At 41.9% G+C, this 24,456-nt stretch overlaps 1 protein-coding gene across 2 annotated transcripts in view; it reads right to left on the bottom strand.

Annotated features, from left to right (window-relative positions):
* Nucleotides 1–12,237: 12,237 nt before the first annotated feature.
* wdr93 (WD repeat domain 93) overlaps nt 12,238–24,456 on the bottom strand; it is a 66,148-nt gene continuing 53,929 nt past the window's right edge. Inside the window, exons 14-16 of one of the 2 annotated variants that reach the window (XM_073032559.1) lie at nt 19,856–20,012; nt 14,082–14,256; nt 12,238–12,671 (exon numbers count right to left, since the gene is read on the bottom strand). In XM_073032559.1, coding sequence (XP_072888660.1) covers nt 12,554–12,671; nt 14,082–14,256; nt 19,856–20,012 — 450 coding nt within the window. In that variant the 3' untranslated portion in view covers nt 12,238–12,553. The remainder of the gene's footprint in view (nt 12,672–14,081; nt 14,257–19,855; nt 20,013–24,456) is intronic. The other variant, XM_073032560.1, reaches the window with a different exon arrangement.

The raw sequence follows: 24,456 nt of genomic DNA on the forward strand, positions 1-24,456 counted from the left end.
GACCGAGACCCTTCAACAGGACTGTAACGGAAGGGGGAAGAAGTCAAAATAGGAAGGTGGGCAGGGGGTGAAGTGAGAAGCTGGGAGGTGATAGGTGGAAGAAGTAAAGGGCTGAAGAAGAAGGAATCTGATAGGAGAGGAGAGTGGACCATGGGAGAAGGGGAAGGAGGAAGAGAGTCACCAGAGGGAAGTGATAAGCAGGTGAGGAGAAGGTGTAAGAGGAGAGCTAGAATAGGGAACAGAAGAAGAGAGAAGGGGAAGGGAGAGAAATTACCAGAAATAAAGAGGAATCAATGTACATGCAGTCAGGTTGGAGCTACCCAGATGGAATATGATGTGTCGCTCCTCCAAACTAAGAGTAGCGTCATCATGGCAGTAAAGGAAACCATGGACCGACATGTTGGAAATGGGAATGAGGATTGGGACTAAAACTGCTGGCCACCAGGAAATCTTGCTTGTTGAGGGTGGAATGTGTCAGCAAAGCAGTCCCCAATCCTGTCAGGTCTCACCTGACTGATTCATCGGTTATTTATCTTACTCATTAGTACAATGTGCTAAAATGACTGCTGCATTTAGCCACTGGCAAGTAATTGTCATGGTTTTGAGATGCTTAATGCAAGAAGCTGCTCTGAAAATAAGATGCTCATGGTGTCCCTATAATTCAGGGAAATGCAACAGAATCTTTCTTAATAACATCTGCACAGCCATTACATCAAACATTGGGATGCAGGTCCATAGAAGTCTGAAGACATCCATGAGCCTAATCATTTGGCTATTCATATATATGCTCAGTGCCCATTTTATTAGATCCCTCTTGTATCTAATAAAGTGGCCACTAAGTGTATGCTCATGATCTTCTGCTGCTGTAGCCCATCCACTTAAAGGTTCAAACATGCACTCTCCTCTGATTTCTTTTATTAACAAGGCATTTTCATCCACAGAACTGCTGGGGTTTTTTTCTGTTTTTCACACTATTCTTTGTAAACTCTAGAGACTGTAGTGTGTGAAAATTCCAGGAGATCAGCAGTTTCTGAGAATCTCAAACCACTTTGTCTGACACCAACAATTATTCCATGGTCAAAGTCACTGAGATCACATTTTTTTCTCCATTCTATATTTGGTCTGAACAACAACTGAACCTCTTGACCATGTCTGCATGTTTTATGCATTGGGTTACTGCCATGTGATTGGCTGATTAAATACTTGTAGTAGCAAGCAGATGTACAGGTGCACCTAATAAAGTGGCCACTGAGTGCATGTTTGAAATGTGACTTTAATTGAGAATGGGAGCAGAATGAAGCCCACTACAGTGTTTATTCAGAGTTCACCCTACTTTACTAAGTATATGGGAATCAATTTAGTACTTTCACCTCTCACTACTCCCACTTCCACTTACCAACTTCCATCGTGTAATCAATGACGAAGCATGAAGATCAAGTAGTACACTATCTTGTAGATAGATTGGCTAATGGAACAGAAAGCTTACAGATTAAACCTAGAGTTCTTTCCAGTCTGCATGACCGTACTACATTGTGTCATTAACTAAGGTCCAAAGCCACTTAAACTGCTAAGTGCCAAACTATATTCTTCTGACCTAAGCAACAAATCAATGCCTAACTGTGACGTATAACCAAGATAATTTGGGCAATTTTGGTCAAGAAGAAAATAACAGTATTCTGATGCAAGTTATACAACTTTCAGGCTCTCTACTTGGATGACATGAAACTTCAGAAAGTTAAAGATTGTAGAATGAGTTCTATGCAAAGTGCAGATTATTGAACCCAAAAGGCTTCTTCCTCGGGGCAACGTTTTCATGCATAGTTCGGTGAATGAGCTACCAGAGGCAGTGGTTGAGGCAGGTACAATAGTATAATTTAAGAACCACTTGAAGAGGTACACAGTGATGGTGGGGCTTGTCAGTATATAGACTGCACGTATAACATTGGAACTAATTGGGAGGGCAACATGGTCAACTTGGATAGACTGAAGGGCCAGTATCCATGCTCTATGACTCCAATTACAGGAGCACTGAGATCAATTGAAAAGCCTCCTATTATTCTTGTCTACGACATTCCTGATTGTTCATTTTTATGATTCAATTCCATGGCAATGTGTTCCACCATTGGCTCATCAGCTATGGCTTATGATAGAATTACAAATTATATGATAGCATGATACATGCTAATTCCCAGCATAATATTTCTGAATATTGTGAATCCAAGTTGAAATTTATGCTACAGCTGTTCTCACAGTGAGTCATGCAGATAGTCAAGGGATTGTGCTTTGAAGATGAGACCCACATTCTTCATTTAATTGTTGCCTAAAAATATCAGCAATTTCAGCTGAGATAAGTTGGTAACGATTTGAGCTTACAATCAAGATTTACATAGATAGATCTGTTTTAATCAAAAGACTCCCTTTGAAAGGTGTACCTTCCTTAAGTTAATACCAGAGCAGGGATAATACAGTGGCACAATGAGTAAGGCTACTCATGACCTGGGTATGATGGGTGCTCTCTGTCTGGAGTTTGCAGACTCTCCCTATAACTGTATGGGTTTTCTCTGGGTGGTCTGGTTTCCCCCGTGTCCCAAAGATGTAGAGGTTGGTAAGTTGGTAATTTCCATAAATTACCCCTAGTGGGTAGAATCAGAGGACAGGGGGCTGTATGTGAAAATATGGGAGAATAGAATGTAATTGGGTGTGATTTGTGTAAAGTGGGTGCTTGACAAATGGTACTGACTCAGCAGACCAGCTTTGCTGCTGCATCTTTCTTGATTCTCCATTACTCTATAACATAGACCAACATAGAACATAGAATAGTAAAGCACAATTCAGGCTCTTCAGCCCACATTGTTGTGCCAACCTCTTAACCTACTCCAATGGGATCCAACCACCAAGCACATTTTTCCCTCCTCCACTTTCTGCTTTCTGCAGGGATTGCTCCCTACATGACTCCCTTGTCCATTCATTCCCCACCGATCTCCCTCCTGGCACTTATTCTTGCCAGTGGAACAAGTGGTACACTTGCCCCTACACCTCCTCCCTCTCTACCATTCAGGGTCCCAGACAGTCCTTACAAGTGAGCCAACACTTCACCTGTGAGTCTGTTGGGGTCATACACCGTGCTTGGTGCTCCTGGTGTGGCCTCCTATACATCGGTGAGATCCAACGTAGATTGGGAGACCGCTTCACCAAGCACCTACGCTCTGTCTGCCAGAAAAAGCAGAATCTCCCAGTGGCCACCTATTTTAATTCCACTTCCTATTCCCATTCTGATATGTCTATCCATGGCCTCTTCCATTGTTGTGATAAGGCCACGCTTAGGTTGGAGGAACAAAACTTTATATTTCATCTAGGTAGCCTCCAACCTGATGGCATGAACATCAGTTTCCTGAACTTCTGGTAATGCCACCCCACCTTCACCATTCCCCATCCCCTTTTCCCTCTCTCACCTTATCTCCTTGTCCACCCATCGACCCCCTCTGGTGCTCCTCCCCTCTTTTCTTTCTTTCATGGCCTTCTGTCCTGTTATACCAGACTCCCCCTTCACCAATCAATTTCCCAGCTCCTTACTTCATCCCTCCCCCTTCATGTTTCACCTATCACCTTGCGTTTTGCTCTCCTTCCCCCCCCCCCACCTTTTAAATTTATTCCTCAGCTTTTTTTTCTCCAGTCCTGCCAAAACGTCAACTGTAGTAGACTTTTCCATAGAAGCTGCCTGGCCTGTTGATATCCCCCCAGCATTTTGGGGGTGTTGCTTGGATTTCTAGCATCTTCAGATTTTCTCTTGTTAATATTATATCTGCTGTGATTGAATGTTTTAAAACAATAAAACATGAATACTTCTGGGGGGGGGGGAATGTTTTTTATAGGCATTGTATAACGGCATATCTTGACTCTGTTTTATACCCCTGGTTCAGTTCATTCCTAGCTACATCCCTGACACTTCACGCGTTCTGGATCTTTTCAATGACTTCAAGTTCCTTGGCTCCAATCATCTCATTTTCACCATGGGTGTCCAGTCCCTATTCACCTCTATCCCTCATCAGGAGAGCCTTAAGCTCTCCACTTCTTTCTAGATAACATACTCAACCTGTTTCCTTCTACCACCACTCTCCTCTGTCTTGCAGAATTGATCCTTACTCTCAATAATTTCTCCTTCGGCTCCTCCCTCTTCCTTCAAACCCAAGGGGTAGCCATGGGCAGTCACATGGGTTCCAGCTGTGTCTGCCTTTTTGTTGGTTACATGTGTCATGACCTCAGCCCCCTCCTTTGTGAGAATCGCAAGAGAGAGAGAGAGCCTTACGGTTTGGAATGTGGGCTGGTCGCTCAACAAGACAAAAGCCTCGGACATAGCCATTGTCTTGTGAAACACCTTTGTGGGATAAGGAACTGGCCTACGTGCAAACTCTCAGGGCAATGTGAGATGGGGAATGGGGGGAAGGATTGCCCTGATGGACATCTACAACCCTGCCAGTCCAGATAAAAGGTGGGCTGCCGAGGCGGGGCGACAGACGCACCAGAAGACACGCTAGAAATCCTGCGACAGCGTTTTGATAGGACTTAAGAACTTTTTAAAAGCTATTATTAATGCTTTTTGAGATAGTGATTTAGATGCATATCATATTTTTTTACTGAGTTAAGTATTGTATGTAATTAGTTTTGCTACAACAAGTGTATGGGACATTGGAAAAAAGTTGAATTTCCCCATGGGGATGAATAAAGTATCTATCTATCTATCTATCTATCTGATAGCGACAGCCGGTGGTGGGGTTCGTGTGCGTCTTTTCCTTGCCTGGGATTGGCGACCTCACCACGGAAGAACGGCCTAGCTACAGGGGAGGCCACAGATGAGAGTCCATTCCCCAACGAGACTTCCGACGAACTCCTACAGGTTGGAAAACCTGTCGGGTAAATGTTTCATTCAATCTCTCTCTTTTTAACAAAAGTGCATCAACGCGACACCACAACGACGGCAGCTGGTGGAACTGCAGTGACCGCAAAAGACTTTTAGATATCCAGCAAACAATATATATCTACATTACCCCTAGACAACGATAGAGCTTATTTCTGATTGATTATTACTATACCTGTGCTTTAGATTGAGTTGTGATGACGTATATGATCTGAATGTTTTGTATTAACCATACGATTGTGCCCCTTTATAAATAAAAACGTTTGAAAATAGTAGCACCAGGCTTCAGCGGACCTATCTATCTTTGCTGGTAAGTCACCCGGTTACTGGGGAACGTAACAAGTGGGTTGCTCGTCCCGGATTTGAAACCAAAGGGGAGGGTCAGTGAATCGGGCTGTAAGTCCAAACTTAAATCTGGTTACGCAGGTAGCCAGACAGGAAACCAGCAAAGATGGATGTGGGTGAATTTATGAGAAACCCGACTGTAGAGGCGCTAGGGACGGCTACCAAATCAGACTTGGTAAATCTGGCAAAAGGGTTATCCCTCGCAGAGGTGAGGTCATCAATGAAAAAGCAGGAAGTGCGAAGGGTCATAAATCAGAATTACATTGGGAAGGAGGTGTTTGCAGCTGAGGATTTGGAAAATATCCCCGAAAAGAGATTAGCGAGTGGGACAGATCAGGTAGAGTTGGAGAAAGTAAGGTTGGAACATGATCTTCAAGTAAAGCAGCTAGAAGCAGCTGCAAAGGAAAAGGAATGGGCTGAGGAACGAGCTGCAAAGGAAAAGGCTGAGGAAAGGGAGCAGGTGTTCAAACTAAAGGAATTAGAGATGAAACGGGGTCATGAGCTCCAGCTAAAGCAGCTAGAAGCAGAAGCAGAAGAAAAAGAGAAACAAAGGAGCCATGAATTGGAGCTGGACAGGAGAAAGCAAGAGCGAAGAGCTCAAGGGCAAGAGAGAGAGGAGGGGTTTGATGTTAGTAGGGCGTTGAGTTTGGTCCCCCCCTTCGAGGAGACGGATGTTGATAGTTATTTCTTGCTTTTTGAAAAGGTGGCAGTGAATCAGAAGTGGCCCAGAGAGCAGTGGGTGGCGTTGTTACAAAGTGTGTTATGAGGGAAAGCACAGCGGGCATATGCCACGTTGCCCCCAGAAGGGGAAGGGAATTATGACCAAGTAAAGGAGGCCATTCTCCGAGGTTACGAGTTAGTACCTGAGGCGTATAGACAAAGGTTCCGAAATTTAAGGAAAGGGTGGAATCAAACGTATACCGAGCTAGCCCATGAGAAGGGTGTGCTCTTGGACCGTTGGTGCACCGCGGAAAAGGTGGCCGAGAATTATGGGCGTATCAGGGAGTTATTTTTGATTGAGGAATTTAAAGGTTGTGTTCCGGAAGAGATCCGAATGTATTTAAATGAGAGGACGAATCAGTCCATCTCAGAAATTGCTAGGTTCGCAGATGAATATGCCCTAACCCACAAGACAAAGTTTTCCTCGCCAAAAAGTTACCCGAGAGACCGTCGGAATGGTAGGGAAAGCCCCCCGGCTGAGGTGGAGATCCCGCCGGGAGCTAGCAGAAAAAGTGAGGATAACAGACAGGAAACCTGGAGATTTCCTGGTTTAACCTGTTTTAATTGTGGAAAGGTGGGTCATATTGCATCTAAATGCTTTGCTCCGAGAAAGGAGCCAGAGAGAGAGAGAGCAGCGATCCCTATCGGGCGTGCAGTGGTAATCAGAAAATTGGCAAGAGGGTCCCAGGGGAGCAGAGAGCGCGAGGGGTCGGAGATTTATCTGTCACCCGGAACCGTGTCTGTGAGGAAGGGGGACCCGCCTACCCCCGTAAGGATTTGGAGAGACACGGGGGCGGAGCTATCATTAATTAGCCGTAACGTATTACCATTCGGACCCCTGACGGGCGAGGTAGCCCTGAGAGGCATAGGAAACTGGACCGAGGTAGTGCCTTTGCATAGGGTCCTTCTAGATTGTGAGTTGGTGTCGGGACCAGTGGAACTGGGGGTCCTGCCGGAGTTGCCGGGGGAAGGCGTGGACGTCCTTCTGGGTAACGACCTAGCGGGTGGGAAGATTGGAGCGGCCGTGAAGCTGAAAACCCAGCCCGTGAGAGTTGAGGCCCCGCCCATAGAGTCCCCGAGCTATCCCGCATGCGCGGACACTCGCAGCCTGTCGAGAGCGGTTTAAAATTGGCCCAGACGTCTTTACCGACCCTGTGCCACGAGGGTTTCGAGGGCGGTAGAACGAGGAATAGTAACGTAAAAGGGGGTAAGGGAGAGAAGGTAGATCCTCCCTTAGCGAAGAAAAAGGTCCTAGAGGTAGGAAAGAAAGATGAGAAACAGATAAAGCTGTTAAAAGGTCCAGGGTTGGACCTGGATGAGTCTAAAGGTGTTCCCGATAATGAAATGAGGGCAGTCCTCGATGAAAAGGATGCCATTACCTTGAAGAAGTCTGCTGGATTGGCAGATGAGGTTTTTCCAGCCCAAGGGGTTGGATTTACTTCGGAAGTGAGTTGCCCAGAGAGTAACTGGGAGGATCAGAGGAAGTTAGAATTTGAAAAGGGTATGGGTATTGAAAGCCTGGAAGAGGCCAATGCCCCGTTTGGGTGTGTCCAAGATGGGGCGGCCCATGGTCCTAAACCTAGTCACGGAGCTCAGAAAAAGTCTGAGGTATTTGACTCGGCTGGACGAGACGGCCGTCCTTTTGGATCAGATAGACTTGGTTCGGGAAAGAAGGTGTCTGTGCTGAAGGGGGTGTTCAGAGTTAAGGTGGAGTTTACCAATGGGGAGATAACTGTTGTTGTGGAGGAGAACGGAAAATCTGTAGTTCCCAAATCGAATGGGAAAAAGTTAAAGTCTAGATTGATGCCTGCGCATCGATTACTGGTTGATTTGGAATGTAAAGGGGCCTCACACGCTATTGTTATTCGAGAAAGCGCTGTGAGGAAGCCGAAATTTAAATGCGGCCGGAGAAAAAGGTTCAAACTAAAACACATCAGCCTGTATGGTCTTGACAAAAGGGTTAACTACCTGTGTAGCATTAAGGAATTGGGCGGAAATTCCCATGATGGACTAGGTTGGGGACACAGAGTTAAGAGAATAACCCTCGAGGAAAGGAAAGGCGGGAGAGTACCTCGCCAAATTACTCAAGTTCCCCACGGGGGGACTCCCCGGGAAAGAGAAGAGGGTTAATAGAAATTGTCATTTTTAAACAGCGACGCCGGTTGTACGGGTTTGCGCCCAAGCCTGTGACTAATAAAGACAACCCTTTTGGAGACCTGCCGGTGAAATAACACGACCGAAACGATTAGTATTTGTATAAACTTTTGTAGATGCACCTAAGCTAAGATCACACCTCCTTAGTTGTGTTGCTGAAGAAAATAAATAAAAATAGGTGGTTATTAAGCTGAAGTTTGGTGCTACCAGACTTTAGTACGGTACGTGATGTTAAGATATTAAAGAAAGGGGCACTGTAATTATTACCTGTTTAGATACTGACTGGAATGTATAACGGGAGTACTCTGTGAAGAGAAAAGCTTGTGTAGTATGTTAGAGTCCAAAAATCCTGTACCAACTTGTTTTTAACCGCTGGTAAAAAAACTTTTAAGAGGGGAGGTGTCATGACCTCAGCCCCCTCCTTTGTGAGAATCGCAAAAGAGAGAGAGAGAGAGCCTTACGGTTTGGAATGTGGGCTGGTCGCTCAACAAGACAAAAGCCTCGGACATAGCCATTGTCTTGTGAAACACCTTTGTGGGATAAGGAACTGGCCTACGTGCAAACTCTCAGGGCAATGTGAGATGGGGGATGGGGGAAGGATTGCCTCGCCCCCCCACCCTGATGGACATCTACAACCCTGCCAGTCCAGATAAAAGGTGGGCTGCCGAGGCGGGGCGACAGACGCACCAGAAGACACACTAGAAATCCTGCAACAGCGTTTTGATAGCGACAGCCGGTGGTGGGGTTCGTGTGCGTCTTTTCCTTGCCTGGGATTGGCGACCTCACCACGGAAGAACGGCCTAGCTACAGGGGAGGCCACAGATGAGAGTCCATTCCCCAACGAGACTTCCGACGAACTCCTACAGGTTGGAAAACCTGTTGGGTAAATGTTTCATTCAATCTCTCTCTTTTTAACAAAAGTGCACCAACACGACACCACAACAACGGCAGCTGGTGGAACTGCAGTGACCGCAAAAGGCTTTTAGATATCCAGCAAACAATATATATCTACATTACCCCTAGACAACGATAGAGCTTATTTCTGATTGATTATTACTATACCTGTGCTTTAGATTGAGATGTGACGACGTATATGATCTGAATGTTTTGTATTAACCATACGTTTGTGCCCCTTTATAAATAAAAACGTTTGAAAATAGTAGCACCAGGCTGCAGCGGACCTATCTATCTTTGCTGGTAAGTCACCCGGTTACTGGGGAACGTAACACATGGAACCGTTTCTGTTCCCAGCCTACACCGGTATCACTCCCCAACTTTTCCTATGCTACACTGACGGCTGTATTGGGGCTGCTTCCTGCACCCATTTAGAGCTTGTTGACTTCATCAACTTTGCCTCCAACTTACACACTGCCCTCAAATTTATCTGGTCTATTTCTGACATTTCCCTTTCTCAATCTCTGGAGACAGTTTATTTACTGCTATCTTTTACAAACCCACTGATTCTCACAGCTACCTTGTCTATACCTCTTCCCACCCTGTTGCTTGTAAAAATGCCATCCTCTTCTTTCAGATCCTACATCTTCACTGCAACAACTCTCAGGATGAGGCTTTTCATTCCAGAACTAATGAGATGTCCTCCTTCTTCAAAGAAAGGGGCTTTCCTTCCTCCACCATCAATGGTGCCCTCACTGCATCTCTTCCATTTCGCGCACATCTGCCCTCACCCCATCCTCCCTCTCCCCCATGAGGGATAGATAGGGTTCCTCTTGTCCTCACCAAAACAGTCCTTCCAGGCCTGAAAAGTTAACTGCTTACTCTTTTCCATAGATCCTGTTTAGCCTGCAAGTTCCTTCAGCGTTTTGTGTGTGTTTTTAGTTATTGAATTCTGTGTGCTTTTCTGATATTCACATTCAAGGTAGAACAATTTAAAGCTTCATAAAACCAGTTGGCCTTGGACATTGTCAGAGATTATTAAGTAAAATGATGCACCATAGACTTTGGGCAATATTATTATAAATACATGGTTACTAATATTTTAGACCAGGGAAGTATGGTGAAATTAACTACTTGAAAAACACTTAACTCATCTTTGGAGGTTATTTTTCTACTGCACAAATTTCAGTAGAAGCTGTAATACCAGCAGAGACAAATGGAACACTCTGAGTCTCTGTGTCATCATTTCTTTTGCATGTTAGTTATTTATTAGTCTTTATACATATGTAGTTTTTCATTAATTTATGTTCCACTGTGAATGTCACTATGTATATGGTGACATTTACGTACTTTGATAATAAATTTACCTTTCAGCTTTGAGCTGCTGGATTTTGCAGTTACTCCTTGTGACTGCAGGTTTCTGGTTTCCTCCTATATTCCAAGGAGGAACATCCTTACTGTACGTTTCCCTGGGTGAGTGGTAGAAACTTAGAGGAAAGGATGAGAATGTGGGGCAGATATAAAAAGGGATAAAGATGGGATTAGTACAAGTGGATGCATGATTGCCACCAGCATGATCTGAGTGGGATAGAGGGCTTGTTTCTTATTCTATTACTTTATGACTGAGAATGCATTGCCCGTCACTTCAGAAAGCTGAGAATCAATTTATGACATAGGTATATGTTAATAGAAACTCATTTCATTCAATTTTTTTGAAAAGGATTTCTTTGCTAGATCGGTAAAAGCATCAAACAAAGATTGGTCAGAGTGTCCAACCTGTTGACAACAGTTACTGGAATAACTCCTGTGCTGACGTTCTGTTCGATAGGTAGCAGGACTGATGGAGAGTTCTGTTGAATGCTGATCTGGTCACCCATCTGCGGGCTTGTGGTGAGGTTGCTAGGAACTGGCATGCACTATTCTTTGTAAACCAGCTCCCCTGAGATCTTTTGCTGCAAGCGGTTTGCTGACTGGGTCAACTCACACTAAAATGAGTGAGGTCCTAGCCAAACACACAGTGTTTGCCTTTTTGTGTGAGAATGCTGAATGAGAGAACAGTGGTGGGGATTGGGAATAAGCAATGAGTTAATTTTGCAAGCAGTACTCCGGTAATTACTGTATTCGCCCAAAAAAACAGATGGAAGGGCACATTGGATAAACAATTAACTGATGGCAGAACTGGTTACACCATTTTAAAAATACATACTGTACACATTTTTTCTAATGATTTACATAGAACCCTAGTACTAATTCTCAGCAATGCCCTTTATTGAGGTATCGGATAAAGCTACTTCCTGGCCCAGAAAGGACACAAACATAAGAATCTGCTGGTTCTACCCAAGTTGATCATCGGTGAAAAGGAGGATAGTGGTGCAATTTTTCCCATGTGTTGACATTTGGTGTGTTACACATAATAAGCCAAGGTCAGCCTGATGAACTCTTATATCAAGAATTTTAGGAGAACGTTGTGGATGTTGGAAATAGAAAACATTGCAAGTATTCAGCAGGTCAGGCAGAGTTAATATTTCAAGTCAATAATCCTTTGTTAGAACTGAAAAAGTAAGAAAACAAGTAATTTCAATTGTACAGAGAAGGAAGGGTGGCAAAAGCAGAGGGAATACTTGTGACCTGTCCCAAAGCAAAGTTGACATTGTTAACTATTGCTTTAAAACCAAGTAGGTAAAGGAAGCACAGAAATTAAGGAACAAATTGAAACAGGCATATCCAGATTAAATTCATCAATCTCAGGTTTGGATTTCAGCTTTCATTTTACCATAGTTATTCCTTCTGTTCTTTCCATTCTTCCCTAGTTCTGAAAAAAAATCTTAGCAATGTCATTGATCTGTTACATCAGTTGTTCTCCCTCTAATGATGCTACCTAACCTGAGGGCTTTGGTCATTTTCCATTTTTGTTTCAGCTGAGTGCTTGGCAGCCCTTCTTTTTCCCCTTCCTGAGCAATGAATGTTTTGGCTCCCAGTAATAGGGAAGTGATGGGAGAACATTAGCTTGGATGATCCAGCACGATGGTGAATTGTACTCCTGGCACGATCCAACAGGAAGAGAAAACAAAATAATGTCTTTTGCATTAAAGTTAAAGACAACGGCATTGAAAATTCTGCTGACCAGCTGGAGCATCTCTGAGAAGTGCATAGCAAAGACCTTCCAATCCATGGTCACTTATCTCAAGGTAGATATGGTAACATATATGTACTTTAAAAATAAATTTACTTTGAACTTTAGAACTGTACAGTTTTGTATAATTATTTCCATTTTTCCATTTCATGTATCTTTACTTACAAACAGTTTTCTTTGTACCATAATGGTGAAGTATTTTGAAGCAAAGAACCGCCACGGGAAGCAAAACCTCCTTTTGCCCCTCCTCCTCTAAACCATGCAGTCTCCATTTTCAAGTGTCTTTGTTTAACATCCTACCTGAAACTTCATTTTAGAAGTCATAAAGCAAATAGGAATTAACAGAAAACTTCCATCATATTGGACAGTATATCGTTCCGAGGCAATCTCTCTTACTGGACATGCTGTCTTTTTTTAGATCCCTCTCCCTTTACGATTAACATAGCATGGTGCTGAAGCTGATTCCAACACTTTGTCATTTCTTCATTTCTCCTCATCACTGAGTTCAACCTTGAATGGAAAAAAAAAGACAAGAGTAAAAATATTTCAGAATCAGAATCTGGTTTAGTATCACTAACATATGTCATGAACATTGTTATTATGAGGCAGCTGTACAGTGCAATACATTAAAAATTATAAATTTCAATAAGAAATATATATATTAAAAATTACATTAAAGAAGTAGTGAAAAAAGAGAGCAAAAATAGTGAGGTAGTGTTTATGGGTTGCTTCATTGTCCATTTAGAAATATGATGGCAGAGGGCAAGAAGCTGTTCCTAAAACATTGAGTGTATGTCTTCAGGCTCCTATATCTCCTCTCTGATGGTAGTAATAAGAAGAGAGCATTTCCTGGGTGACGGGGGTCCTTAATAATATGTCCTGTCTTTTTGAGGCATCACCGTTTGAAGATGTCTTCGATGATGGTAGGTTAGTGTCCATGAAGGAGTTGGTGCTAGCCTTTCTTTACAACTTATTCAAAAATACCACTACTGGCCTGTATAATATAGAGTCTGTTAGACTAAGTCTGCTCCCAATACCATCACTAGTACATGCAGTATTAGCTATTCTGATCTTTTGTTAGGAGGACATGGAAAATATCTTCAGGCAGTCAGAATGTTTGTGTAATAGTTTTAATATTCCCAGAAGGACTTTAAAAATTTGTATGTGTGCCATATGTAAAATGTTCAACATGCACTTCTTGGTGTAATCAGTTTTAAATTTCTATCAGCCAATGTTTATTCTGACTGCATGCAGGTATTGAACAGAAACATTTGGGTGGTTATAGAATAGTCGGTAACTATGATCTCATACCCTGCAAGAAAAGAGAATTAAACAAAGTTGAATTTTAATACTAAGAGGACTAGAAAGGTAGAAGATGTACCATAATTATACTGAGGCTACTTATATATATATACCAAGAAAGGTTCATTTGACCTTGGAGGGAATATTATGCAGATTTACCGGAATATTATATGGTAGGAATTTGCAAGTCACTTTCACAAATATTAGGTAATGTTAGGTGAATTTTAAGACCACAAGGCATAAAAGCAGCATTGGACCATTTAACCCATCAATTCTGCTCCGCCATTCAATCATGGCTGGTTTATTTTTCCTCTCAACCCCATTTCCCTGCCTCCTTGCTGTAAGTCTGAGATTGATGTGTTTTTTTGGAAACTAAAAGTATCATAAGAGATTAAAGCACATTGATATAGAAATAAGTCACTAGTTAAGCATGATACCCCTTCATGGTGGTTCAGAGTTGAAGAGCCTTTATATTCTTACTTGCTATCCTATTTCCTAAACAAGTTTGCCTTATTTCTCAACATGACACTGTGGAATTTAATCCTTAAAGAGTAGTCTCATCTATTATCAAAATGTGTTGTTTTGGGTGCAACCTTATGCACAAAGTAAAACGCTTACCTTTCCTGTAAAAACTGCTCACATCTCAGTTCCCAGATAGTTGGTGTGGGAGCCTGTGGAGGCTCTTTCTTCTTTGTGCACACACCCAGTGGAAAAAAAGAAAGCAAGGAGAAGGCAAATAACAAGCTGCTGCTCCCCTCTGAGTCTGGGGTCTCTTTGCTTATGCTTTTATCTCCTGTAGCAAATGAAAATTCAAGATAAATACTGATAGAATTGTAGGCACTATTCAAGGTACTGATTTGACGTATCTTTAGTTCTACAACGTAAATGTGCTGAGGAGAGGCCAAAGCTTTTTCAGGTTAGTTCACTAGTGAGTCAGCAAGTAAAACATGAAACTATATAAGAAAGGATGAGGTGTCATTGGAGAGAATCCAAAGAAGGTTCATGAAAATGATCCCAGAAATGAAAGGGTTAATGTATGAGGATGTTTGATGGCTCTGGGCCTGTGCTTGCTGGAGTTTAGAAGAATGAGGGGGATCTCATTGAAGCCTATCAGATATTGAATATTGAAAGGTTTAGATGTGCAGAGGTTTCCTATAGTGGGAGAGGGTAAGACCAGAGGGCATAGCATTAGAATAGAAGGATATGCCTTTAGAACATAAATGAGGAGGAATTTCTTTAGCCAGAGGTTGGTGGATCTGTGCATTCATTACCACAGATGGTTGTGGAGGCCAAGTTATTAAAATTATATTTAAAGTGGTTGCTGATAGGTTCTTGGGTTAGTCAGGGTGTCAAATGTTATGGGGAGAAGGCAGGACGATGGGTTTGGGAGGGATAATAAATCAGCCATGATGAAATGGCAGAGCAGATTTGATGGACTGAATGACATAATTCTGCTCCTATGTCCCATGGTCTTATGGTTTATATTTCATTAGGAGTTTTATGAGACTTGGTATATCACCAAAGATTCTCACAAATTTCTACAGGTGTACTGTAGAGAGCATTCTGAGTGGTTGTATCACCATCTAGTGTGGAGGGACCACTGCAAAGAATCAGAAAAAGCTGCAGAAAGTCCTAAACTCAGCCAGATTCATGGTGGGTACTCGCACTGAAGACACCTTCAAAAATCAATGCCTCAAAAAGGCAATATCCATCATTAAGGACCCCATTGCTACCATTAAGGAGCAATAGTTCCTTCCCCTTCTCCATCATATTTCAGAACAGACAATGAACCAACCCATGAGCATCACCTCAATATTTTTGGCTCTCTTTCTGCCCTACTTATTTAATTTCATTTTTTAAAATATATATATTTCTTATTGTAATTTGTCATCTAGTGTTCTTGCAGTACATATGTACACATCCATGCAGTGAGTTAAACATTTTCTCAAAAATCACCTGAGATGGAATCTTTCTTTGGGATTTTTAATGAGATCTCTAATGTGTGAAACTGCAGAAACCTAAATAAAATATGTATTAAAGTAAATACACATGCCTGAATATACTAATACTGCTGATTACTCTCATAACTGGTGTTAACCAAGGTAATACATACATACAATACTCCATAATTATGCCATGTAAACAAAAGTAATGATACAAGCAAATACAGTGTGCAAGAAAATTCCTAGGAGCATGTTTTTCCGCGAACAATTCTGTAAACAAACATGTTGACCCTGATCCTATTTATGAGCCAATGTGGGCAAAATTCCAGACCACAATGCATGAAGTTCACCACGCAACCAATCAGCAAAGAGATTTCTTCCCTACATCAAAATTGAGTGTCCATAACGATGACCAATCGGCTGATTGATAAATATATAAGGGCCAAGCATTTGGAGGACTCACCACAATTAACAGCATACTGATGATGTCTCCTCATAAGGTGACAAAACATTTGCAAATAAATTGCCAAGATCAGAGAACAACTCAGCCTAACAATCAACCAACCCAACCCACACATTTTCTGAATTATTTCAAACAAGAGGAAATTTGTGGTGCAATGATATCAAAATAATGAAAACTATAATACTTCCTTCAAAATATATCTACTAAATGTCTAGCAATATTAACAAGAACTTAGGTCTCACAGATATTGTTATTTCAAGGCCAATTAGAGGATAGAAAAGAGTATCTTTCCAGTTTTTCCACTGTGTGCTTCAGAGGATGGAGATGGATGTCTTTCCACCATGTGCTTCAAATCAAATTAAAATTAACCCATGCAGGAAATTATATAAAAGCTTATGTACAGGAAATGATGTTCATACAAAATGAACTGTGCCTCTAGAGTAGGAGTTCCCAACCTTTTGAGTGCCGTGGACCAATACTATTAAGCAAGAAGTCTGTGGACCCCAGATTAGGAACCCCTGCTCCAGAAGTTAGAACATGGAGTTTTATATATTGCACTGTACTGCTGCCACAAAACGACTATTTTCACAACATATGTCAGTGATATTAAACCTGATTTTGATTCCATGTACGTAATGCCTGCAAAATCACACAGATCAGGCAAGTTGTGATGTCAATATGTACTGAGTGATTGCATGCAATCAATGTATTGGAGCTCAGTGATCCAGACGTTAACCTTTCTTAACTTCTCACATACCTGAAATAAATTCAATACTAACAAGGGCATATCACAAATGAAAGCAATCATTAGGCCATTTGCTAGATTTTTTTGCTGGTTGTGTTGTAATTCTACAAGATGGGACATGACCTTTGGAAAAGTTCACTAGGTACAGAATTGGTCTAAAGATGTTGAATTGTTTTTTTTGCTAAATTAAAGGCTCTGGCGTTGTCAAGAGGAGGAAAGATGAGAAAAGGAAAAGTCAGGCAGATCAAGCTGTTATATAAAGGAAGAGGGATCTAAAGAGAATGCATCTTTGCTGCAGGTATTTAGGGAGTAAATGTATTTGAGAGCAGTTTGCAGGAATTATAAGATGAAAAAATTCGCTCTATTTGCCACATCTACATCACAACAGTAAAACATACAGTGAAATGCATTGTTTTGAGTCTATGGCCAGCAGAGTGTGGGATGTGCTGGATGTACTGTTGCCATGGTTCCAACACCAACATAGCATACACACAACCTTCTCTCCCTAACTCCCCACTTTTTGCAACGTGGAAGGAGACCAGGGCACCTAGAAGAAACCCATGCAGTCATGGGGAGAATGTACAAACTTCTTATTTTTAGCAATCACAAGAAAATCTGCAGATGCTGGAAATCCAAAGCCACACCCAAAAAATGCTGGAGGAACTCAGTAAGTCAGGCAGCATCTACGGAAAAGAGTAAACAGTCAATGTTTCGGGCCGACCTATCATCAGGATTGGAAAGAAAGAGAAGTCGGAGTAAGAAGGTGGGGGTAGGGGAGGAAGAAGTACAAGGTGACAGGTGATAGGTGAAACAGGGAGGGGGGAGGGGATGAAGTAAAGAGCTGGGAAGTTGATAGGTGAAAGAGATAAACGGTTGGAGAAGGGGAACCTGATAGGAAAGGACAGAAGACCGTGGAAGAAAGGGAAGTGGGGGGGGAGGAACACCAGAGGGAGGTGATGAGCAGGTAAGAAGAGAAGGAGTGAGAAGGGGTGCGGATACGATAGGGTCTTTTAAGAGACTCCTGGATAGGTACATGGAGCTTAGTAAAATAGAGGGCTATAGGTAACCCCAGGTAATTTCTAAAGTGAGTACATGTTTGGCACAGCTTATGGGCCGAAGGGCCTGTATTGTGCGTTAGGTTTTCTATATTTCTAGGTTTCTAAACAAGAATGAGGATAGCAGTGGAAATTGAACCCCAATCTTATAGCTGTGGCAATAAAGCATTATGCTAATCGCTGAGCTGCAGTGTTACTGTACAGTTTTGAACAGAATCATAAATTCCACAGAAACAAGCCTGAAGTCCTACAACAATATTCTAAACTTCTAGAACACAGAAACATAGAAAACCTACAGCACAATACAGGCTCTTCAGCCACAATGCTGTGCCGAACATGTACTTACTTAGAAATTACCTAAGGTTACCCTTAGTCCTCTATTTTTCTAAGCTCACGTACCTTATCCAGAGTCTCTTAAAAGACCCCATCATATCCACCCCATCATATCCGCCTCCACCACCGTTGCAGGCAGCCCATTCCACGTACTCACCGCTCTACGTAAAAAAAACTTACCGTTAACATCTCCTCTGTACCTACTTCCAAGCAGCTTAAAGCTGTGTCTTCTCATGATAGCCATTTCAGCCTTCGGAAAAAGCCTCTGACTATCCACATGATCAATGCCTCTCATCATCTTATCTTCTATCAGGTCACCTCTCATCCTCCGCTGCTCCAAGGAGGAAAGACGAAGTCACTCAACCTATTCTCATAAGGCATGCTCCCCAATCCAGGCAACATACTTGTAAATCTCCTCTGCATCCTTTCTATAGTTTCCACATCCTTCCTGTAGTGAGGTGACTAGAACTGAGCATCAATGTGTTTAGTCACATCCTAAAAAATACTTCTACTGTAGTATTTAAGTGGTGATTGGGAAACAACAAAGGCAGACATAAAGTAAGTTATCAGACCTAAATCATGTGTAATTTTCCTGACATTCATCTTCAATTTATACTAGTTTCTGTCTCCCTTCTGTTGCACTGTATTTGCACTATGACTTGCCAACTTTCTATAGTCAGTGAGTGCTGGAATGCATCAGATCATGCAGAATCGAATCAGATTTAATATCACTAGCATATGTTGTGAAATTTGTTGACTTTGTGGCAGCAGTACAATGCAATGCATGATAATTGAGAGAAGAAAAAACTCTGAATTACAGTAAATATATATATAAAGTAGTTAAATTAAATAAGTAGTGCAAAAAATAGGAAATAAAAAAGTAGTGAGGTAGTGATTATAGGTATGATGGCCATTCAAAAATCAGATGGCAGAAGGGAAGAAGCTGTTCCTGAATTATTGAGTGTGTGCCTTCAGGTTTCTGTACCTCCTTCCTGATGGTAGTACAGAGAATTGCTGTGGAGAGAATAAACTGTTAATGCAGCAGGATGACAAACTTTCATCAGAACTGGTATCAAGCATGATCATGAGGTTTGCATTTCTCTGCGTACAATTCAAACCTTTGATATTACCAGTCAATCACATTATATATGTGTATTTTATTTGTGCCACAGCTGTTTGAAACATACATGGTTCAGGTCAGAAGCTCTAAACCAGAAAGGTAAATATTGCATTACAAATTTACTCTAATTTCTAATATTTGGTCACCTCCAATGTAAGAAGGACATAGAAGCTTTGGAAAAGGTGTAAAAGAGGCTTACCAGGATGCTGCCTAAATTAGAGAGTATGAACTATAATGAGAGGTTACAAAAACTTGGGTTGTTTTCTCTGGAGCGGCAGAGGCTGAGCGGAGATCTGATACAGGATTATAAGATTACAATCGGCATAGATAAGAGTAGACAGACAGTATCATTTTCACAAGGTTGAAATGTCTAATCCCAGAGAGCATGCTTTCAAGGTGAGTGAGGGCAAATTAAAGGAGATGTGAGGGGCATTTCTTTTTTTACATAGAGAGTGGTGTGTGTCTTAACTGGGCTGCCTGGGGTGGTGGTAGTGGCAGATACACTGGGAATTTTAAAGAAAAGTTTAGATAGGCACATTAATGTGAGAGAAATAGAAGATACGGACATGATGTAGGCAGGGGGATTAATTTAGTTGCCCACTTGATTATTAATTTAATTGGTTTGGCACAACATTGTGGGCCGAAAGGTTTGTTCCTGTGCTCTACCATCTATGTTCTATTTCATCGTTTATGTGAACAGTTTCTGAAAGGCAACATCTGCATTATTCCTCACCTTTGATAAAGAAGAAACTGCCGTCTTTGTCAAAAGCAAATACTGGCTTCCAGGGTGACGCCACCGCATGTGGAAAAGGGAGTGTATAGTGGCACAAAGTATCCCCATGGATGCTGTCCATCAATGCCATTGTGCCATTTTTAAGGATGAGAAGAAACTAAAAAGAACAAAAGAATTTTTGTGTATGATTTCATTCTTCAAATTCATAACATGAGCTCAACTTTAATAATTTTCTTTACAGGAACAATGCCAATCAAAATACGTTTCTCCCATATACACCAGACAATGAAACAGATGCACCACCATACACTCCTTCATCTCATAATCTAATGTATAGTATACAACAGGATTTCTTATGTTCAACATACTAAATATCTTTCCTTGCAGAAAGTATGGAGGAAACAGCATCTCAAGGTAGGAATGGAAAGAAGAGCAGACACATGGCTTGCAAAGTCTGCACCTTGACAATCTGGGTTCTCCTAACATATCACGAGGAAATCTGCTGATGCTGGAAATTCAAACAACACACACAAAATGCTGGTGGAACACAGCAGGCCAGGCAGCATTATAAGAAGAAGCACTGTCGATGTTTCGGGCCGGGACCCTTGTCAGGACTAACCGAAAGGAAAGATAGTAAGAGATTTGAAAGTAGTGGGGGGAGGGGGAAATGCGAAATGATAGGAGAAGACCGGAGGGGGTGGGATGTTCTTTCCTTTCGGTTAGTCCTGACGAAGGGTCCCAGCCTGAAACGTCGACAGTGCTTCTTCCTATAGATGCTGCCTGGCCTGCTGTGTTCCACCAGCATTTTGTGTGTGTTGTCTCCTAACATATGATTCTCCAACATGCTTCTGGATTTACTGTCACATCTGTAAAAATCATGGATAAATAAGAAGTCTATGAAAGGTGCAAGTGATTCATGATATAGCAGATATTCCTAGGACAAGCTAAGCTTGCTTCAGTGTACTTTAAAACATGAGGTACGTCCTGTCTGTGGAACTGAGCGCTAAGAGCTGGTTACAGATAGGTATACTGTAAGTAAAATGCTTTCCCTTGCAGTGACTTTTTCTCAGGCTTTCTAAAACAACTCACAACCCAACTGTGACCTCATTACGGCAACCACTCTGCAGCCTAACATTGCCCTTACCCTTGAGGTTTGAATCACTCAAGTCCTCTCATCTCAATTACAACCATGCCCCTCCATCAAATTCTTACACCCACTACCTGTTTTCTTTCAATTATTTCACAAAGTAATGCATTGAACATGATAGATATGTAAGGTCTTTACTATTGCAACACTTTGAGCCTTGTGTGCAATAGGAATTTGTAGCAACTGACCTTCACACAAAGTAAATACACCTGCAGCATACTACATATTCAGTGCCTCTTTCTGGACTGCAAAGAACCCCACTTCAGTCAACATCTAGGGCAGTAAGATTTGCCCTAAAAAAAGGACTCACTGTAGGATCGAGCTCTTTGAGGAGGTGACCAGGTATATAGATGAGGGTAGTGCAGTGGATGTGATCTATATGGAATTTAGTAAGGCATTTGATAAGGTTCCACACAGTAGGCTTATTCAGAAGGTCAGAAGGCATGGGATCCAGGGAAGTTTGGCCAGGTGGATTCAGAATTGGCTTGCCTGCAAAAAGCAGGGGGTTGTGGTGGAGGGAGTACATTTGGATTGGAGGGTTGTGACTAGTGGTGTCCCACAAGGATCGGTTCTGGGACCTCTACTTTACGTGATTTTTATTAACGACCTGGATGTGGGGGTAGAAAGGTGAATTGGCAAGTTTGCAGATGACACAAAGGTTGGTGGTATTGTGGATAGTGCAGAGGACTGTCGAAGACTGCAGAGAGACATTGATAGGACGCAGAAGTGGGCTGAGAAGTGGCAAATGGAGTTCAACCCAGAGAAGTGTGAGGTGGTACACTTGGAAGGACAACTTCAAAGGCAGAGTATAAAGTAAATGGGAGGATACTTGGTAGTGTGGAGGAGCAGAGGGATCTGGGAGTACATGTCCACAGATCGCTGAAAGTTGCCTCACAGGTAGATAGAGTAGTTAAGAAAGCTTATGGGGTGTTAGCTTTCATAAATCAAGCGATAGAATTTAAGAGTCGTGAGGTAATGATGCAGCTCTATAAAACTCTGGTTAGGCCACACTTGGAGTACTGTGTTCAGTTCTGGTCACCTCACTATATGAAGGGTGTGGAAGCATTGGAAAGGGTACAGAGGAGATTTACCAGGATGCTGCCTGGTTTAGAGAGTATGCATTATGATCAGAGATTAAGGGAACTAAGGCTTTACTCTTTGGAGAAGAGGATGAGAGGAGACATGATAGAGGTATACAAGATACTAAGAGGAATAGATAGAGTGGACAGCTAGCGCCTCTTCCCCAGGGCACCACTGCTCAATACAAGAGGACATGGCTTTAAGGTAAGGGGTGGGAAGTTCAAGGGGGATATTAGAGGAAGGTTTTTAACTCAGAGAGTGGTTGGTGCGTGGAATGCACTGCCTGAGTCAGTGGTGGAGGCAGATTCACTAGTGAAATTTAAGAGACTACTAGACAGGTATATGGAGGAATTTAAGGTGTGGGGTTATATGGGAGGCAGGGTTTAAGGGTGGGCATAACATTGTGGGCAGAAGGGCCCGTACTGTGTTGTACTATTATATGTTCTATAACAGGCATTTTCTATATCCATTTATGTCCACAGGACTAAGATGCTGAAGGATGTAAACATTATCCAGTAAAATTTTGAAGGGCAGTTGATACTGTAAGGTATGAAATAGGCTGTTGGTCTAATCTGTTCAATCTTTTTCCATTAACTTCTTCCTCTCCTGCATTTTGAATGCTTTCAGACAAGACATCAATTTGGGCAGCTTCCTCGAATTTTGTATACAGTACTATGTTCATTTCTCTCTGTTCAGTTTACTCTTTCATAGGATGATTGAATGTTGCTGGCCATCACACCCACCCCCCAAGTCTCTGATACAGTCCTATGTCTGATATGTTTTTATCACAGATTAGGCAATTATAAAAGCATCTGAACTTGATCTGCTTTATCAGTTTTACATGCTACTATTCTTTATATTATTTGATTAGTCAACTTATGCCTCATATTGTCTCATGCTGGTCTCTCATGAGTCTATCTACATCTCTCGTGTAAACACTATTATTAAATCATTTGTCTTCCTTTTCTCAGAGTATTTGTGGGTGTTCCCTTTAGTCTTTTTTAAAGCTATCTATCTGAAATAAGCTCTTTCTTTGATGTACAATTCCTTTTCCCTTGACTTACTTGAGATGACTTGCCATTCCATCCACTTTTGTTCTCTCCTGTGTTGGTCAACTGCTCACTTTAAATCCATGTTTGTTTCAGATATTCAGCTTATAGAGCAAGAGTTCCAATCCTTTTTTTATGCCAATGGAGCCCTATCATTAACTGAGGGGTCTATGGATGGAGCCCAGGTTGGGAACCCCGCGCTACAGAGGTTTTATTTTTCTGAATCACACAAAAGGTTGGGAGGAATATGCAAAAATTTCTTAAGAACATAAGAATACAAGAAATAGGAACAATAGTTGGCTATCTAGCCCAATCAGCGTGCTCCGCCATCCAAAAAGATCATGGCTGATATGGCCATGGACTCAGCTCCACCTTCCTGCCTTTTCTCCATAACTCTTAATTCCCCTAATATGCAAAAATATATCTAACAGTGTCTTAAACATATTTAATGAGGTAGTCTCTACTACTTTCCTGGGCAGAGAATTCCACAGATTCACTTCTCTCTGGGAAAAAAACAGTTCCTCATCACCTCCATCCTAAATCTATTTACCCATATTTTGAGACTATAGTTCTAGTCTCACTTATCAACTTAAACAAATTTCCTGCTTCTATCTTATCCATCTCTTTCATCATATTCATAATACGATATCCTCTCATTCTTCTGAATTCCAAAGAGTATAGTCCCAGATTACTCAATCTCTCCACACAGGCTAACTTCCTCACATAAGAAATCAACCTGGTGAACCTTCCCTGCATCGTCTCTGAAGCCAGTACATCTTTCCTCAAGAAAGGAGACCAGAACTTCATATAGTGCTCCAAGTGTGACCTCAATAGAACTCTGTACATTTGCAGGATAACCTCCCTTCTCTTAAATTCAGATTTCAAATTCATTTATTTATCACTTATACATGGAACCATACAGTGAAATGCATCATTTGCATTAACAACCAACAGAACCAAAGGATGTGCTGGTGCAACCCACAAGTGTTACCACACATTCCAACAACATAGTATGCTCTTGATATTTGCAAACACACAAACAACATAACAGCAACAAAACAAATCCTTTATCTCTCTCCCAACCACCATCCCCACCATGGAGGCACAGAGCGTGTGGATAATCAGAGGCTTTTTCTCAGGGCTGAAATGGCTAGCATAGGGCACAGTTTTAAGGTACTTGGAAGTAGGTACAGAGGAGATGTGAGGGATAAGTTGTCTTTTTTTTAAATGCAGAGTGGTGAGTGCATGGAATGGATTGCTGGTGACAGTGGTGGAGGTGGATACAATAGGGTCTTTTAAAAACCTCTTGGATAGGTACATGGAGC

Source organism: Hemitrygon akajei, chromosome 30, assembly GCF_048418815.1.
Source record: "Hemitrygon akajei chromosome 30, sHemAka1.3, whole genome shotgun sequence".
NCBI classification, from domain to species: domain Eukaryota; kingdom Metazoa; phylum Chordata; class Chondrichthyes; order Myliobatiformes; family Dasyatidae; genus Hemitrygon; species Hemitrygon akajei.